Here is a 13,965-nt window from a genome sequence, read left to right as displayed (position 1 = left end):
AGCGCAAACTCGTGTTCGGAGCCCTGCGCTCACCTGTGGAGCGGAGGAGGGGAGGCCTGGGTCCTCGGCTGGCGTGCGGTGTGCGCCCCGCTCTGACCGCAGAGCCCCCTTCCCGTGAAAGGCGGCTGGCCCGGTCCCAGCTGGCGATCACGCGGGGCCCCTGTCTGCTTGGTGCGCAGGTGAGGGTCTGCCCTTCCGCTGCGCCCCGGACAGCCTGGAGGTGAGCACGCGCTGGGCCCTGGACCGCGAGCAGCGGGAGAAGTACGAGCTGGTGGCCGTGTGCACCGTGCACGCCGGCGCGCGCGAGGAGGTGGTAATGGTGCCCTTCCCGGTGACCGTGTACGACGAGGACGACTCGGCGCCCACATTCCCCGCGGGCGTCGACACCGCCAGCGCCGTGGTGGAGTTCAAGCGGAAGGAGGTGCTTGTCCGCGCGTGCTGTGGTCTACCCAGTGTCTGTCTCCCACCGCTGTTCGTTTCTCTGTCGGTTTAGTGTCCGTGTAGCCACGCAATCATGTGGCCGACCATTCACGCGTTCATTTGTCCTTCGTCTCCGTCGGCCCCCTCTGTCCTAGGGGGAGAAGAAGGGGGAGTCCTGTCAGCACCCAGCGGGGCCTTGCTTCGGGAGACTGGGAACCCTGGGTGCCCAGTCTGGAACTGACCAGGATGAGGCCTGAGGGCTCGCGTCTGGGGCACACTTGTGCCGCTGCAGGCGGGTGCGGCGCGCTGCCCGGGCGGGGAGCATCTGCCGGGAGGGCACTCCCTCCCACCAGCAGTCAGCCCCCAACGGGAGGGCCCTTGAGTGACCAGGAGCGGTGCCGGGGATTGGAAATGGACAGGAAGGCGGATCACCTCCGGCGCCCGGGTCGGTCCCGCCCCGCCCCTCTCCAGTTCGCGCTGGTGGAGCGCCACCGCCACCTGCTGAGCCTCAGGCCTTCCTGCAACCGGCCCACTCCGCCGGGGCCGTGGGAGAGGGCGTGGGGACTGCGGTAGTGCGTTGCCTTGTCCCGCTTCTCTGGGCACACCACGTGCAGGTTTGGCAGGGAAAGGACGTCTGACCGAAAGTACACCTTATGAGTAAAGGCTGTGTGGGCCTCCCTGGGCCGCCTAGGGGTGACAGCAGAGGCCTGGTGGGCAGAGCCATCCCAGGTGCCCAGCGGCTTTCCTCACAACCCCCTCCAGCCTGGGGGAGGAGGATGCTTCGAGCAGAGCGCTTTGATGTAGACCTGGCCTCGGATCGCGGCTCTGCCATCTGTTCCTGTGTGACCTTGACCTGACCTTCACCCTGTAGGGCCCAGCTTCCTCAGGGGAGAGTGGAGGTGCTCATTCTGCTCTCTAGGGACCTTGATGGGACCTGCCAGCAGGGTGCCTGGGCATCAGCTGTAATTCTCCTTATAAGAGGTCTACATTGCACTTGTTACACAGGCGAGGGTCAGTGGCTCAAGGAAGGTGACTGGGCCAGGCTGGCCAGTGACCCCATAGGAACTTGAATCTAGGTCAGACAGTCCCCAGACCTGGCTCTGACAACACACACCTGGTCCGCCTGTGGGCTGTGTGGGACGTGCAGCATCCTGAGTTCTCTGGTTTTGGGGGGTCTGAGGGGCCACTCTCAAACCTGCACTGACCAACGCCCTCTGCATCCTGCAGGACACCGTAGTGGCCACTCTGCGTGTCTTCGATGCAGACGTGGTACCTGCGTCAGGGGAGCTGGTGAGGCGGTACACAAGCACGCTGCTCCCCAGGGACACCTGGACCCAGCAGACCTTCCGGGTGGAGCACTGGCCCAACGAGACCTCGGTCCAGGCCAACGGCAGCTTCGTGCGGGCAACCGTACATGACTATAGTAAGAGGGGCTGGTGGCATGGCCTGGCTGGGCCCCCAGGAAATGAGGTGCTCGCTCTTCATGGGCAAGCAGCACCCCACACACATGCACACCTGGCATGTCCCTCTATGGCCCAAGCCACTTCCCCTCCACCCTCTGCGAAGCACTTCCTGTGTCTCTGCCAGGCCTGCCCTCCAGCCACCAGCAGGGCTTTCACCATGGGTCCTCTCTCCCTGAGCTGCCCCATGGCCAACCCTGGCAGGGCCCTACCACACCCCCATGCTGACCTCACCAGGGCTCACCACTGATTGCAAACACACATGTCACCTGAGGCTTTCCTCCCACCCCTGGCACTCCATCATTGCCCCTAAGGTGTCTCAAATGCTTAGGGATTATTGCTCCAGCCTTATCAGCTCTCTGCTAAACAGTCTGGTGTACAGAAGCAGCCCCGAGCCAGGTCAGGGCTTCTGAGCCCATTGTCCTGCCTGACTCCTGACATGTACCACCATGCTCACCTGCTTGCAGGGCACCTTTCAGCTGAGGTCTTGCTTCCTGCCTCCCTCCCCCACCTCCTGCTGATTTCTCCTGGGATCGCCTTCCAAATAAACCACCTGCATTTGGGGTCTGTGTCTGGGGGAACCCCGGGCCGTGGGTCCTTCGCCCCTTTCTGCCTGGCCTGGTCCTGTTCATTCCTCAGTCCTCCCCACCTCACCAAGCCTATGGAGGCCCCACTCGTCAGAAGGGAGACAGCCTCCTTACCCTGGCACTGAACACCCTGTCTGCCGGAGTGCCCCTCCCATCTTTGTTTCCACCACATGAGAACCAGAGCGGCAGCACGCGGCAGGTACACAGGCGGCATGACTTCCAAGGCTTGGCCTGCAAGGTCATTGGGTCTGCTGGAGGCTCCTGCAGTGGAGGGGAGTTCTGCCATGCTCTCGGGGAGCTGTCTGGAGGGCTCTAGCATGTTCTTCCCAGGGCCTTGGTAATGCAGACCTTTAAGCCCTCATGTCACACACACATACACACACACGCACACACACACCCTGTTACCCCAAAAAAACGAAACTCTGTAAAACATTTTAAAGAGGTTTATTCTGAGCCAGGATGAGTGACCACAGCCTGGAGAAAACACAAACCCAAGAAACTTTGAGTAAGTGGTCCCCAGGTCCAAGGTGGTGGGGTTACAGTTTGCTTTTATACATTTTAGGGAGACAGGAGTTATAAGCAAGGACATAAATCAACATTTGGAAGGTATGCATTGGTCTGACCCCAAAATGCAGGGTATCTTAAAGCAGTGGCTTACAGGTTAGCGGTACATGCAGAGATTCTTTAATTTACAGTTGGTTGAAAGAGTTAAGCTTTGCCTAAAGACTTCAGGTCAGTACAAAGGAATGTTAACGAGGGCTGCTATGTGTTGCGTGATGCTCTACAGGGTCAGGATGGAAAGTAAACCGCGTTATACCTGGGTAATAAAAAAAAAAAATGGTTTTTAACAAGATTTTATGGGCCAGGCATAGTGGCTCACACCTATAATCCCAGCACTTGAGGGAGACTGAAGCAGATGGATTGTTTGAGTCCAGGAGTTCAAGACCAGCCTGGGCAACATGGTGAAACCGTCTCTACAAAAAAATACGAAAAATTAGCCAGGCGTGGTGGCACACGCCTGGATTCCAGGAACCTGGGAGGCTGAGGTGGGAGGATGGCTGGAGCCTGGGCGGTTGAGGCTGCAATGAGATGCAACAGAGCAAGACTCTGTCTCAAAAAAGAAAACCAATGTTACGGTTTGTAGGGTGTTACTTAACCCTTGCCTGGCATGGCCTTAGGTCCTGTTTATAATTTGGTATCTTACTGCCACAAAGAGTCTGTTCTGTCAGTCTTATGATCTCTGTTTTAATGTTAATGACGGTCAGTCGTGTCCAAACTCCAGAAGGAAGAGGGCCTAATAAGGCAAGTCCACCCTGCCTTCCTGTCATGGCCCGGAATTCTGTTTTTAAGGTTTTTGTGGTGTCCTCTTGGCCAAGAGGGGATCTATTCAGTTGGTCTGGGGACTTAAGATTTTAGTTTTAGTTTACAACTCTATACACAAACACCCCATACATACAGGCACAAATACCCTATGCACAGACACCACACACATGCATACTACACACCTACACATACCACATACACGCCTACCACACAAGCGTATCATACACACAGACACCTCATACAGTGCATGCACATGCACACACACACAGGCTGCCTCAAACTGAGAAGGGTTCCCTGGACTTTCAGTTCAGCAAATCCCAACATTTGAACATTGGTGCTAACTTAGGACCAGCCCCAGGCTGGTCACATGGCACTGTACATGTGAAAGTGCATGTTTGCACCAGTGTGTGTGCAGGGCTGTGTCTGAGAAGAGGCGTGCTACATATGAGGAAGCAGCCAGAGCAGCTCGGTGGTCATTGTTGTGCCCCCACCTGCAGGGCTGGTTCTCAATCGGAACCTCTCCATCTCGGAGAACCGCACCATGCAGCTGGCTGTGCTGGTCAATGACTCGGACTTCCAGGGCCCAGGAACGGGCGTCCTCTTGCTCCACTTCAACGTGTCGGTGCTGCCGGTCAGCCTGCACCTGCCCAGTAGCTACTCCCTCTCTGTGAGTAGGAGGGCTCGTCGATTTGCCCAGGTGAGCCCACACCCACTGCCCGTCTGGGGAAGACTGAAGGGCCAAGGGACATGGGGGCACAGGGAGGCAGGTGACACTGCCTCTTGGCCCAACCAGCACAGAGTAGACTGGGTGGAGTCCTGAACCCAGGGCCAGGAGGTACAGCTGGGTGCGCAGAAGAGGTCTGGCAGAGCTCACAGTGGGCAAGGCTAGGGGCTCCTTGGGCCTCTCTTTTTTCCCCCTTTCCATTCTTGGTATCTTTAAAATGTTTTTTCAAAAATGCAAGAGCAGTACTGGGTAAATCTACATATATGGTGACTTGGAAAAATCTTCCTGGTAAATTGGTAAGTGAGAGTGGCTTGCAGAGATGTTGGTCCCACGTGACTCCCTTTGTGCAAAAGCAGATCTTCCCTGACGCGGATCTGCAAGTGTGCAGAGATCATAGTGCTGTCCACAGTCAATGCCCCCAGGGGGAGGCAGAAAACGCTTCCACTTTTTACCTTTTGTAACTAGGTTTGCTAAAAAGCGTACATTTATATTTGTCTTTGGAAAATAATGATTAGAAAGAGAAAACATAAAAGTAATAAATACTCATTAAAGAAGATGAGGCATGAGGCGTGATCCCTTCTGCCCGTAGATACCAGTGTTGCACGTCATGGCGTTCTTTCTGGGATGTTTCTCGTAAGCGCTTATTAAGTTGACCTGAAACTGCAGCATGCATGGTCTCACATGCCGCTCTCCCTCGCAGAGCAGCCCGCAGCGCCTCCTCTTCAGAGGGCCATTGGCCAGTTCTTTCAGGTGGTTCTGTGCCCACATCAGCTCCTGTCAGCCACCTGTGTCCAGCCCACAAGGGAGCCCACCCTTGGACATATCCAAGCTCCCCGACCATCCCCTTGGTCTTTAATAGGAGAGGGATCAGAGACGGAGGGGCGACAAGGCAGAGGGACCTGGGGGTCTCACGGGGGCGGGGCAGGAGCAGGTTTTGCTGGAGGTGAGTCACCTGCCCTCCGTCAGGCTCAGGAACAACGAGGGCCTGAATCCCAGTCCAGCCTCAGCCTCACTGTGGTCTCACCCCTCTCCCCAGTTTGTAAAGCTGTGAATTAGGGACAGGAACCCTGGACAATTTGGAGAGTCACAAGAGAATTTGGAAGTGGGCTTTGTAGGGGAAAGTGAGGAGGCCCAGGAGGCTGGTTTTTGCTGTGGTCACATGGGCCTGGGAGAGCCCGGCCCTACTCTGGCTGGCCCCTGTCTCACCATCTGTGGAACTCTTGGTTTCAGGCAACCACAAGAGTTGCCATGAGGCTGAAAGAATTCAGCTGCCTGGCTCCAGGACCTGGCATCCCCAGGAGAAGAGGCCCCTCTTTCCCAGGGGCTCTAGTCAAAGTCACAGGGAGGCCCCTTGGTCCTGCATGGGCTGGGGCAACCGTGCTCCCGAGTGTTGTGGCTGGGGTTCAGTGCTCTGACCAGGGGACACCAGGGCAGGGTGGACCTCTAAACCCTGTGCACTGAGGGAGGAGCAAGGGCTCCCCAGAGCGCTGCTGGGGCAGCTGGGAGCAGCTGGGGAGGAGCGTGGGAGACATTCTGGGGGCCTTGGTGTCTGAGTGAGGGAGAAAAGGAGAATCAAGGGTTAAGTCAGGGCCTGCCTGGGGCTTTTCCTGCCACCAAACTGAACCTGGAGGCCCTGGGTTGCTTTGACCTCCAGCTCCCAGGAACAGAGGCAGCGGGTGACATGTGGCCTGAGTGGAACTGGGCAGGGCAGGGCCGGGACAGGTGGGTGGGTCTGCAGGCGCTGAGGGGATGGAGGACAGGGCGCTCAGGGGGGCTGCTGTCTCCAGGTTCAGTTGGGGGCTGTTCCAGAACTCAGGCTGTGTGGGAACCTCTACCCTCAGGCCACTGCAGGCCGGTCCAGCGGCCTGGTTAAAGTGTTCCCCTGTGCCCCCCTAGATCGGGAAAGTCTGTGTGGAAAACTGCCAGGCGTTCAGTGGCATCAATGTCCAGTATGAGCTGCATTCCTCCGGCGCCAACTGCAGCACGCTAGGGGTGGTCACCTCGGCTGAGGACACCTCGGGGATCCTGTTTGTGAACGACACCAAGGCCCTGCGACGGCCCAAGTGTGCTGAGCTTCACTACATGGTGGTGGCCACCGACCATCAGACCTCCAGGCAGGCCCAGGCCCAGCTGCTTGTCACGGTGGAGGGGTCGTGTGAGTGCCTGCTCCAGGAAGGAATGGGTTGGAGACCTGGGGGCTTCCGGAGCCTGGGCCTGCTGCCCTTTGAGAAAAACAGTACAGGTGCAAGGCTTAGCTGGGGAGTGGGGAAGGCATGGACCAGCTTTACCCTGAGTGACCCAGCAATAAATGGTTTTCCCTTCCAGATACCATACAGGACCTTGGTTAAATTTGAATTTTGGGTAAACAACAAGCAGTTTTTTGGTATAGGTGTGTTCCATGCAACCTTTGCAGCTTCTTGAAAGACACACCTCCAGGCCCATCCATGCCCTCTTAGGAACATGCTGAGCAGCTGCCATTCATGCCATTCATTGTGTATCTGAAATGCAGGTCCCACAGGGCGTCCTCAGCGTCGTTGGCCGAATCTGGCTGCCCTCACATCCTTCCTCCTGTACTTACCCCAGCCCAGGTGACCCCCGCTTTGTGACCATGATGTCCTATACCCTGCCCTGTGCCCTGTGCTCCTGGCACTGGCTTTGCTGCCCTGGGTCTGCCACTCCAGTCCCCTTGGGCTCCATCTGTGGGGCAGCTCAGCTGGTACTGTTCCCTGTCCTTGGGCACTGGCTGGGCGCTGGACCCAGGCCAGCCCCCTGTGACCCTGCTTGTCTGCCACCTGCAGATGTGGCCGAGGAGGCGGGCTGCCCCCTGTCCTGTGCAGTCAGCAAGAGCCGGCCAGAGTGTGAGGAGTGTGGCGGCCTGGGCTCCCCAACGGGCAGGTGTGAGTGGAGGCAAGGAGATGGCAAAGGTGGGTCCTGGAAACGCCCGAGGGAGGCCTGCAGGGGCAACGGCGCCGGTAGAAACGGGGTCCTGTGGCCCTGCCAGCCTGGGGTGGCTCTCCCTGCTCCAGGTCTGCTTCTGGCACCTCATCCCCCACGTGGCTCACGATGCCAGCATAGTGGGCAGCAGTGCAGGGCTGGGGAGAGGGCTTGTGAATACAGCAAATGGTCCCCAGGCTGGAGTCACTCTGGACTTGGGAAGGTCTGAACCAAAGTTGGGATGTGCTGGGGACAGAATGGCCTTTTCTGGGAAGTCCTCGGCCAGGGGATGTAGTGTGGGCAGGGGACTCGTTGTCTGCATCAGCCAGAGGCCAGCCTGGATGTGCCCACCACCATGAGGGGCCCTCACTGTGCAGCCCTGAGAGTGTCCCGGCCTCTTTGCTCTAAGGGCCACCTGTGTGAGGAACCCCTCATACCACCTCTCCCATAAGCTGTAGCACCCCAGGATGCTTCCGCTGGCAAGGCTCTGTGTGTGGTGTTTCCCTGCTCAGGGCTCCATTTACTCCTCCCTGGAGGGACAGGATTGGCCTAGGAGGTGGTGGGGGCGTGTGGTGGGGCTCCCACGTGGGTGACAGACTGCTGTGTGTCCTGTGCAGGGATCACCAGGAACTTCTCCACCTGCTCTCCCAGCACCAAGACTTGCCCCGATGGCCACTGCGATGTCGTGGAGACCCAAGACATCAACATTTGCCCCCAGGACTGCCTCCGTAAGCAGGGTTTAATGAGGGCATGGGAACAGGTAGGAGATAGTAGGGGAAACCTGGATCCCACATGCACTTCAGCCAGAGTTGCCAGGGCTGTCAGTTTTATGCATCAAGCTGAGCCTCCTGTGCATTTCAGCGTCACCCTGGCCATGGGGAGGGAGCAGGGAGGGTCAGGGACGGGGGAAGGCAGGGACACACAGACTGTCCAGGTCCCTGCTGAGGCCCCAGAAATTGGCACACACAGATTTCAGAAGCAGAGAATGGTCAGTAGGGACACTGACAGGGAAAGTGTGGCCCTGAGCTAGACAAGGGCCCCTGCAATGTGCTGGTCAGGCCACCAGGCTCCAGTTTTGGAGGCAGAGTCATTTGTTCAGATGAAATGTTAGGAGGGGGCCTGGCTTCACCCATGGCTTCAGAAAGGCACTGTGACCGAACCCTGCCCGACTGAGCCAAGCTGCTGGGCGCCTGGCCTCCCTGGGCCTATGCTTGCGACACCAGTTGGGGAGGGGGCTCCTTGGGACACTGCCCTCGAAATATGGGGGCCTGCAGTGGTCAGGCACCCCAGGGGGCTGAGTGGGCTACATCTGCCCTCAGGGGGCAGCATTGTCGGCGGGCATGAGCCCGGGGAGCCCCGGGGGATTAAAGCTGGCTATGGCACCTGCAACTGCTTCCCTGAGGAGGAGAAGTGCTTCTGCGAGCCCGAAGACATCCAGGGTGAGTGGGTGGCAGCCAGGACCACCACCACCTCCTGGGCCCATGGAGGTCTCAACAGCACATCTAAGGTCCCAACAAGGGAGGAAATTGCTGGGAGGCGAGTGGGCCCCATGAGACTTCCCTCCCTCCCTCTGGGCCTCTGTTACTCCACTGGTGCAACCCAGGAGAGGGGCCAGGGCCCCTATAAAGTGTCCTCTGGCCCTAAGTTCTATGATAAACAGGCCAGAAAAGCAGTTCTTCCACCAAACAACTTGTCAGGCTGACAAGTCACTGTCCCTGTGACCATGCATCTGGGACCCACCCAGGAACACATTTCAAGGTCAACAGGTATGGTGGGTGGCACAGCCACACTGACTACACTCAGGGATGCGGTTCTGCCTGAGCACAGGGACACGTTTCTGGTATTGAGTTTTCCGGTATGATATAGCTCTATGTCATGAGCCACTTAGCATTTTCATAAAGAAAATGCCAAAGACATTTGGAACAGAGGAAAATTTTGACCTCCCCTGCCAGCCCTCCAGTGCCAGCTGGTGTAGTGAGCATAGCCTCTGCTGTGTGACCTTGGCAGGCTGCTCAGCCTCTCTGAGCCTCTGTCACCATCTGTAAGAGGGCAATAGTAGTCTAGGAGGGGGCAGTAAATGGCAGTACCCATGCCCAATGGGGTGTTCTCAGGCCTTCCCACACCTTCACGGCCACTTCCCCGCTGGTGCAAACACGGTTGCCTGGAGAGCCATGCGGTGGAGCATGCGCAGTCTGTACCCAGTGGTGCCGAGCCTCTGGGCCCGGAGCCTCACACCGTCCCCACCCACAGATCCACTGTGCGACGAGCTGTGCCGCACGGTGATTGCAGCCGCCGTCCTCTTCTCCTTCATCGTTTCCGTGCTGCTGTCTGCCTTCTGCATCCACCGCTACCACAAGTTTGCCCACAAGCCACCCATCCCCTCAGCTGAGATGACCTTTCGGAGGCCCGCCCAGGCCTTCCCGGTCAGCTACTCCTCTTCCGGCGCCCGCCGGCCCTCGCTCGACTCCATGGAGAACCAGGTCTCTGTGGATGCCTTCAAGATCCCGGTGAGGGTCCCCATGGGGCAGGGAAGACCGCCTGCCCTCCCCAGATGCCTTGCAGGGAGGGAGGCCAGCTGGGGAGAGGAGGCCATCCCGTGAGGGACTGCCAACGCTGGGCAGATGAGGCCCATGCTCTGCCCCTATTTCCGTAGGGTGCTGTGTGGGGACAGTCTGTGGGGTGGGACTATGATGAGGTGCTGTTCCCATCCGGGTGAGAGGCAGTGGTCAGGGTCGCAGCATCGGGCAGGGGAGCAGCAGTGTGGACGGAGGGACACTGAAATCAGAGGGGGGTGCCTCTCTGGGGTGCCTGGCCTGCAGGTCTGCGTGTGCTGCTCAGAGCCTCTCAGGCTGTGCTGAGCACCCTGGAGCCTCCCTGTCCCGGCCAGGCCTGCTGTGTGGTGCTTCTGCCCTCTTCTGGTGGTGGCCTGCCCCTTCAGTGTCCCCACTAGCACTGTCCAGGGCGCTGGAAGCCAAGCCTCGTTCTGGGAGGAAAAGAGGCTCAGAGCCAAGGGTGTGAGTGAACGGTGAGCCATGCAGCTTATGGTGGCATGAATACCTCCTCAGCAGGAGCCTCCAGGGAGGAAGCTGAGCACCCAGTGGCCACAGGGCCCTGGCAGTTCCCATCTCAGGCTGGGAGGTGACCTGGGATTCCTGGGAGGGGCCACATCCCACAGCACAGCTCAGCCTAAGGCCTTGGCCCTGGAGCCTCCGTTCAGGCAACACCCAGCCCTCGGTAAGGGTGTGGGCCAAGAAGGCCTTCCCAGATGTGGCCACTGCCGCTTCCCCACCAGCTTTCCTAGTTGGTGGTCCCCGTCCTGGCCTGGCCACAGCTTACTCTCACGGCAGGGCTCTAGGATGAGCCTCCAGAGTCCTTCATAAACCCAGCGGGTTTGTGCGAGGCTGCCCAGGAAGGCCGCCCTGGTCTGGGCTGCTGCTGGCAGAGACCACCACCCTAACCCCAATCAGCTCCAGAGTCACACTCATCAGCACCAAGTCTTGGACCCGTGACTCAACCTCAGTTTTTGAGAGGATCAGGTTGATGTCGCCCTCATGTGCTTACTGCAGTCTCTGGAGTGTGGTAAACAGGTTTCCAGTGCCAGCTGTGGAGGTGACAGCCGCAGGGAAGCCATGGCGATGTTGACATTGACCTTGACTGTGGCTTCCCAGGGAACATGGGGCCAGACCAGGACAGCCCAGGAACAGGAGACCTCGGGTGACAGATGCCCATAGCTGGCACATCAGGGGAGGGTTCCTGGATCCTGGCAGGCTTTGGCCTCCCTGGTCAGAGTTCAAGCACTGGGGGTGGGGGTCTGGGAAGGCATCCAAAGCAGTCCCAAGTGGGCCCGATGTGTGGATAGAACTTTGATGGGAGGGCAGGGTGGTGGTGCCAGCAGGCAGAGTAAATGGGTGCGTGAGGGCAGGTGGCAGCCCTGGAGGAGCAGTGGTTCCACACTTGGAGGCAGAACATGGTGGCGCCTTTCTTTGCAGGGATGGCTATGTAGAGAAGTTGCCCTGGACACTTCCACTGTAGCCGGAGGTCCTGGGCTGGGCCAGTGCTCATTTAGTCCTGGGGCAGGGGTCGGGGAGACAGTAGACCAAGAGCCAGAGACGGTCAGAGTACTGAGTCCAAGCCATGCTGTGACCATACCTGTCATGTAGCAGCTCTCAGGGGCCTGGCTGTGGGGTCCTGCCCTGGACAGAGACAGGCAGCATTGCCTCTGGCTCAGATGACAGCTGGTTCTCTGCACATTGGAACTTGTCCATGGGGGCTCCTTTAAGGGTCTTGCCTTCTTCCTCCCCTGTCATCCTTACACTTTTCTCCCCTCTTCTCCCACTTCCCTCATTTCCAACATAGGAGGATCCAAAGTGGGAATTCCCTCGGAAGAACTTGGTTCTTGGAAAAACTCTAGGAGAAGGTGAATTTGGAAAAGTGGTCAAGGCAACGGCCTTCCGTCTGAAAGGCAGAGCAGGGTATACCACAGTAGCCGTGAAGATGCTGAAAGGTACCTGCCAGGCACAGGCACAGTGCACCTGGGGGAGTTTCTGGGGCGAGGGGGTGGAGTGAGGCCCCTCCTGCCCAGCATGGGACCCCAAAGAGCCCCCATTGCTGTTTTAGAGCGGCTGCAGTTGGGGGACCCCTCCCATGGGCCACTTGGGCCTAGAGAAGCAGAGCGAGGACTTTGTTCTCCCTGGAAGGCTCTAGAGGTGCTGCTGTGCCAGTGCCACTGAAGATCTAAGCTTTAAACATTTAAAAAGCCCTTTGGTTTTGAGCTGATAGCTGTCTTCACTCCAGTCTACCCCATTCATTCCTCTCAGCCCAGTGTCTCCTGGGGTCCTGGTGAAGAGACCACCAGTAAGGACTGGCCCTCAATCTCAAGAGACCCCCATGGGCCTATCTCGCCTGCATGCCCAGTCAAGCCACAAGTTTGGCTCTTGATGGGCACATGCACTTACCCACACAGGCATGCATGTCTGAGGCTGGTGACTGTACTGAGTGGCCCCCTCTTCTGTGGCCAGGCCCCAGCCCTGTGGACAGCCAGGCTGAATGGCAGTGAGAGAGAGTAGTTGGTGTACACAAGAATTATTTGCAGTAGTTGGGGGCTGCATAGCACAGGGTGCTTCCAGATGCCTACCCAGCCCCTCAGACTGGGTTCACCTCCAAGCCAGTAAAACCCTGGACTCTCCAGGGGTACGGGGAGACCCTTGGATTTCCTTCAGCCATGCACAGCCCCAGGCCACCCACATCTGATCCAAGGGGTCCTGGGGCCCCAACTCCCAACTGTCCTCTCCCTTCCAGACAATCCTTCAGGACAGAGGAGGTGGCACGGCACAGCTGGGCAGTGGGACAGCTGACCTGGGAGGGATGGCTTAGCCATGTGCTCTGACTCTTGGAATACCTTCAGGCCCAAGCACCTGCTGGGCATTCCAGGACAGCACTAGCCACCCTCGGGACGCATGTGCTGAGCAGGCCACCCCTGTGGTGCCTCGTCCTCTTTCCATCATGCCTCTACAGTTAGACTCTCTGGGGAATCATGCTGTTCATTAAGAGTAAGCCAGAATGTCAGGTGTTCAGTGCACTGGTAACACTGCTTTATCTCAGGTGCTAATGTGGGTCTTCTTGGTAACTAACGGAGTTTGAGCTGCTGACATGCATGCGTGATGGATACATCAGCAGCACGGGAGATGCCTAGGCTCCAGGCTGGCCATCTCAGATGGGAGTGGGAAACGGGGAGCCTGGTCGCAGTGTGTGGACCTCTTTCATGGCTCTCCAGCTTCTCCAGGGCCTCTTCCCACAAATCGGCGTGGGTACCTGGGGGAGTCCCCTCACCTTTCCAGAAGGATTAAGGAGGGGGATTTCTGTGGACCACTGTCTTCTAAAGATGACTACAGGAACATAATGCCACATACACAGGTGGCCCAGCCCTGGGACACTGGGGAAAGATCTGACATGTGTGGATGCTGGCTCCTCAGGGTGCTTCTTCCTCAGGGCGGATGAAGCCCCTGTCCACTGACCCCAAAGGCTGGGAGAAGCCTCAAGCAGCATCGTCCTTGCAGGCCTCTCTGTCTGAACTTGGGCAAGGCAATGCTGGTCCATCCTGACCGGTGTGGTCATGGAAGGGGCTTCCCGGAGGGATCGTTTGCAACCTGCTCTGTGCTGCGTTTCAGAGAACGCCTCCCCGAGTGAGCTGCGAGACCTGCTGTCAGAGTTCAACCTCCTGAAGCAGGTCAACCACCCACATGTCATCAAATTGTATGGTGCCTGCAGCCAGGATGGTAAGGCGAGCTGCAGGGTGAGGTGGGCAACCACAGCACCCAGGCTGGGGGCTCCATACAGCCCTCTTCTCCCTCTTTCTCCCTTTCCCGACTGCTCCTGCCCTGTTTCCTATTCTCCCTCTTTCTGAAAGCCTGGCTCAGGCCCCAGCCTGGAGCTTGTGTCTAGCTGAGTCCGCGGGCTTAGTGGGCACTTCCCATCAGAGGGGCCCCGTGCTAGCGGCACTCCCTGGGCCCAGAGGGCT

At 58.3% G+C, this 13,965-nt stretch overlaps 1 protein-coding gene across 1 annotated transcript in view; it reads left to right on the top strand.

Annotated features, from left to right (window-relative positions):
* Nucleotides 1-13,965, top strand: part of RET (ret proto-oncogene) — a 52,889-nt gene that overhangs the window by 27,467 nt on the left and 11,457 nt on the right. The window contains exons 4-13 of the mRNA XM_033208985.1: nt 180-421; nt 1,648-1,843; nt 4,288-4,487; nt 6,411-6,669; nt 7,313-7,438; nt 8,066-8,176; nt 8,768-8,887; nt 9,699-9,955; nt 11,805-11,952; nt 13,616-13,723. Of these exons, the coding sequence (XP_033064876.1) occupies nt 180-421; nt 1,648-1,843; nt 4,288-4,487; nt 6,411-6,669; nt 7,313-7,438; nt 8,066-8,176; nt 8,768-8,887; nt 9,699-9,955; nt 11,805-11,952; nt 13,616-13,723 (1,767 nt within the window). The remainder of the gene's footprint in view (nt 1-179; nt 422-1,647; nt 1,844-4,287; nt 4,488-6,410; nt 6,670-7,312; nt 7,439-8,065; nt 8,177-8,767; nt 8,888-9,698; nt 9,956-11,804; nt 11,953-13,615; nt 13,724-13,965) is intronic.

This window comes from Trachypithecus francoisi, unplaced genomic scaffold (genome assembly GCF_009764315.1).
Source record: "Trachypithecus francoisi isolate TF-2019V2 unplaced genomic scaffold, Tfra_2.0 Lachesis_group9, whole genome shotgun sequence".
NCBI classification, from domain to species: Eukaryota; Metazoa; Chordata; class Mammalia; order Primates; family Cercopithecidae; genus Trachypithecus; species Trachypithecus francoisi.
The sequence above is the reverse complement of the archived record's forward strand: the minus strand, read 5'-3'. Positions and strand labels throughout refer to the sequence as shown.